General features: G+C 55.3%; 1 protein-coding gene across 1 annotated transcript; it reads right to left on the bottom strand.

Annotated features, from left to right (window-relative positions):
* Nucleotides 1-2643: 2643 nt before the first annotated feature.
* Nucleotides 2644-4970, bottom strand: LOC125527321 (protein NRT1/ PTR FAMILY 5.10-like). Its single transcript, XM_048691854.2, has 4 exons — nucleotides 4634-4970; nucleotides 4330-4547; nucleotides 3663-4153; nucleotides 2644-3536 (listed from the first exon to the last, which is right to left on the bottom strand). Exons 1-4 carry the CDS (start codon nucleotides 4758-4760, stop codon nucleotides 2723-2725), a joined length of 1650 nt encoding a protein of 549 aa, XP_048547811.2. The 5' UTR covers nucleotides 4761-4970; the 3' UTR covers nucleotides 2644-2722.

Raw genomic sequence — 4970 nt, 5'->3', positions numbered from 1 at the left:
AATGAGAGAGAACTAAATAAGTCATATGGCGTTTTTTCAATATGCAACTCCGTTGCATATTGAGCTCCACTTAACTTGTAGTGTTGTTTGTTGCACTTTACCATGCCATGCTTCATTAAATCGGACATGCATCATACTTGGTTGTGCATCATGCCATGAGTATGTGATGGTTGTTTATTATGTTGTGTGCTTCTTTCCGGTGTTGCTTCTTCGTGTTGGTTCCGACAACGTTGCGTTTGTGAGGAACCGTTCGACTACGTCCGTTTGTCTTCTTCATGGACTCGTTCTTCTTCCTTGCGGGATCTCAGGCAAGATGACCATACCCTCGAAATCACTTCTATCTTTGCTTGCTAGTTGCTCGCTCTTTTGCTATGCCCATGATGCGATACCTACCACTTGCTTATCATGCCTCCCATATTGTTAAACCAAGCCTCTAACCCACCTTGTCCTAGCAAACCATTGTTTGGCTATGTTACCGCTTTGCTCAGCCCCTCTTATAGCGTTGTTAGTTGCAGGTGAAGATTGGAGCTTGTTCCTTGTTGGAATATGGATATTTTGTTGGGATATCACAATATCTCTTATTTAATTAATGCATCTATATACTTGGTAAAGGGTGGAAGGCTCGGCCTTATGCCTGGTGTTTTGTTCCATTCTTGCCGCCCTAGTTTCCGTCATATCGGTGTTATGTTTCCGGATTTTGCGTTCCTTACGCGGTTGGGTTATAATGGGAACCCCTTGACAGTTCGCCTTGAATAAAACTCCTCCAGCAATGCTCAACATTGGTTTTACCATTCGCCACCTAGCCTTTTCTTTCCCTTGGGTAGGCCTGCCCAATGGTCATCTTTATTTTAACCCCCCCCCCCCGGGGCCAGTGCTCCTCTGAGTGTTGGTCCGAACTGGGCAACCTGCGGGGCCACCTCGGGGCAACTTGAGGGTTGATTTTACTCGTAGCTTGACCTATCTGAGTGTGCCCTGAGAACGAGATATGTGCAGCTCCTATCGGGATTTGTCGGCACATTCGGGCGGTGTTGCTGGACTTGTTTTACCATTGTCGAGTATGTCTTGTAACCGGGATTCCGAGTCTGATCGGGTCTTCTCGCTAGAAGGAATATTCTTCGTTGACCGTGAGAGCTTGTGATGGGCTAAGTTGGGACACCCCTGCAGGGATTTGAACTTTCGAAAGCCGTGCCCGCGGTTATGGGCAGATGGGAATTTGTTAATGTCCGGTTGTAGAAAACCTGAAGTTGACCTTAATTAAAATGCACCAACCGCGTGTGTAACCGTGATAGTCTCTTCTCGGCGGAGTCCGGAAAGTGAACACGGTGTTGGAGTTATGCTTGACGTAGGTTGTTCTAGGATCACTTCTTGATCATAGTTCGTCGACCGTGCTTTTGCCTTCTCTTCTCGCTCTCATTTGCGTATGTTAGCCACCATATATGCTAGTCGCTTGCTGCAGTTCCACCTCATACCTTTTACCCTTCCTATAAGCTTAAATAGTCGTGATCGCGAGGGTGTGAGATTGTTGAGTCCCCGTGAGTCACAGTTACTTCCAAAACCAATTTGCAGGTGCCGATGAACTGTGCAGGTGACGCAACCAAGCTCAAGGAGGAGCTCGATGAAGATCTTGTCCTTTGTGTTATTTCGTTCTAGTTGATCAGTAGTGGAGCCCAGTCGGGACGATCGGTGATCTGTGTAGCTTTTGGGGTAGTCTTCTTTTAGTTTGATTCTGTAGTCGGACCTTGTTTATATCTGGATGATGTAATGCTTTATTCTTGTAATTGTGTGAAGTGGCGATTGTAAGCCAACTATGTATCTCTTTCCCTTTATGTATTACATGGGTTGTTTGCGAAGATTACCTCACTTGCGACATTGCTTTCAGTGCGATTATGCCTCTAAGTCGTGCTTCGACACGTAGGAGATATAGCCACATCAAAGACGTTACAGAAAGATAGCTGAGCCACATGAAATATCACTATCTATGGCTGCGTATGTGAAAGAGTGGGAGGAGATCCACAAGAAGGAGGTGATCCCGCGGGTGGCGAGGGAAAGAGAGGCGTGGGAGCCGCCGGAGCCAGGTTGGATCAAAGCCAATGCAGATGGATCGGTTTCCAAACACCGGGAGAAGGGGGGCGATGGTGTGGTGCTGCGAGATCACAAAGGTGCATTCCGAGCAGCTTCGTGCCATTTCCTGGGACATGTGGATGACCCGGACAAGGTGGAGCTTCTGGCATGTAAGAAAGCAATCGAGCTAGCGAGTAAAACAGACGTGTCAAGGCTTCATCTCGAGAGCGACTCCGCAAGGGTGGTTTCGATGCTTAACAGGCCGGACATGTACCTCTCCGCCCTGGGGCCGATCATGGAAGAAGTCAAGGCGATCTGATGCATTTTGTTTCTGTTAGAGTTTCGTGGGTTCGCCGTTGTGCAAATGCCGCCGCTGGTAGGTTAGCTAAGGTGGGAATGGGTGATGAGGGCTCGCAGGAGTGGCTATCATCTCCACCAGACTGCATTCTTGAGATTGTATCGGATGAGATTCCCGACTTCGTTTAATAAATAAAGCGGCGACAGTTAATTTCAAAAAAAAAAACGTTTGTCTAGAGCCCATCCCCATAAAATTACAGGTGTTTCTAAAAGAAACTTGCAGTATAGCTGAACTCGGCACAACATTATACTATAGCGCTATACATCTGTACATTCGCAAAAAAGAAAACCACCTTACAAGCGATCACATGACAGCGCCACCGTCGTCATGGTCATGGTGAGCCACCCTCTTCTTGTAAACATAGACGCGCGAGACAACCACGAACGCGGCCAGCTCCGCCGCGCAGAGCCCGGCGAGCAGCCAGTAGAAGTAGTCGAGGTGGGCGCGGTTGAGGTTGTTGGAGAACCAGCTGGCACCGCCCTTCTTGGTGGCGCCGTCGATGGCGGAGATGAGGAAGCTGCTGAGGAAGTGGCCCACCCCGAAGATGCTGAGGAAGAAGGCCAGCCCCAGGCTGCGCAGCGCGTCGGGCACCTGGTCATAGAAGAACTCCTGCAGCCCGATCATGGCGAACACGTCCGACAGCCCGAACAGCACGTACTGTGGCACCATCCACCACAGGCTCATCGGCAGCGCCGCCTTGGGGTCGTCCACGAGGCCGGCCTCCCGCGCCACGCCCAGCCGCCTCGCCTCCACCAGCGCCGCCACCACCATGGCCACCAGCGCCAGGACGAGGCCCGTGCCGATCCTCTGCAGCATGGTGATGCCCGAGGACAGGCGCGTGAACCGCCGCGCCGCCGGCACGAACAGCCGGTCGTAGACCGGGATGAAGGTGATGATGGTCAGGCTGATGAACGTCTGCAGCGCCGCCGGCGGCACGCGGAAGGTGGCCCCGATCCGCCGGTCCAGCGTCGCGGCCTGCTTCGTGAAGAAGGTCGAGGACTGGGAGAAGATGACGGCGTAGATGATGCACGTCGCCCAGATGGGGAACAACCGCAGCAGGCCCCGAACCTCCTCACGGTGCTCCGCGTTGAATTCTCCATCCTCGCCGGCAAGAGTGCTGTTCGTCGCAAGAGACCAAACACATTAATTGGTAAGCCTGACAGCATGATGCATTCAGAATTCTCATGGCCAAATTGCAGATTTCAAACGAGAACCATGGATGATGATTGATGAGTGATCATACTTGGCGCATTGGCTGGACTTGGAGCCTTTGAGGAGCGCGACGAAGGCCCTGGCGAGGCGGGCGAAGGGGCTGGACTGGGTGGAGGTGTAGTAGCGGTAGCGGCGGGTGCCGAGCAGGAACATGGCGAGCGCCAAGACCATGACGAGGCAGGGGATGCCGAAGCCGAGGCCCCAGCCGATGTTGTCCTGGATGTAGCTGGAGACCATGGTGGTGGCGGCGGTGCCGGAGCACATGCCGAAGTACCACCAGTTGAAGAAGGAGCTCCGGGAGACGGACTCCTCGGGGTGGTGCTGGTCGAACTGGTCGGCGCCGAACGCCTGCGCGCACGGCTTGTGCCCGGCCTCCGCCAGCGCCACCAGGTAGAGCGAGACGTAGAAGATGGTCACCTGCACTGGCGACGGCGAGCACGCGCCCGACAGCGAGGTGAAGCTGGTGCACCCGTCCGAGTGGAACACCGGGAGCGCCGAGGACAGGGTCAGCATGCCCATGCTCTGCAACGGCAAACCCGGCTGTCAGTGGTCAGCTGGACGCGCTTCTCTGTCAGTGGGAGTGCGCGGGCTTGATTGATTGGGGGAGGGCAGACAGAAAGGGGTTCGTTCGTTCATGGGGCACTTTTTATGTCAAAAAGGGGAATTTTTACGGGAGGGGAGGGGAAAAGTGGGCTGACCACGACGAAGAGGACGGAGGCGAGCACGATGGTGCGGAACCGGCCGAGCCAGGCGTCGGCGACGCAGGCCACCAGCAGCGGCAGCATCGTGGCGACGCCGCTCCACGCGTTGATCGCCGCGGCGGCGCCGGCCGTGGACTCCCCAAGCGGGCCCGTCAGGTAGCTGATGAGGTTGGCCGACACGCCGTGGTACGCGAACCGCTCCGCGATCTCCACACCTTCAATCCCAAAAAAGAACCCAAATTAAGGCCACCCCTCCCCTCGATCGATGATCATCATGGGCTGGGTCGGGGGCCGCACGTACCGAGGACGAACATGGCGGCGGACCATCGGCCGGTGGAGGCGCGGGGCGCGGGGCCGCCGCGGAAGTCGACGACGCCGGGCACGGCGCCGTCGGAGCGGGGCAGGAGGAGGGCGCGGGTGGCGTCCATTCCGTTCTTCTTCAGTCGGGCCTGGTCTGTTGCGTGTGCGTGCCGGCAAACTGAGCCGGAAGGGGCTGCGCAAATGCGACGGGGGGCGTGGCGGGCATCATATACCGACCGTGGCGGCCGGCCGGGGTACAGTACGGGATCGGGGCAGCGCGCAGCACGACGGGCGAGCTCGGACAAGGAGGTACGCGACACGATTCACGCTGCATTCCG

This window comes from Triticum urartu, chromosome 3A (assembly GCF_056163025.1).
Source record: "Triticum urartu cultivar PI428250 chromosome 3A, HENAU_Tu73, whole genome shotgun sequence".
NCBI lineage: Eukaryota > Viridiplantae > Streptophyta > Magnoliopsida > Poales > Poaceae > Triticum > Triticum urartu.
Note: the sequence above shows the minus strand (reverse complement) of the source record. Positions and strands in the feature narration are given on the sequence as shown.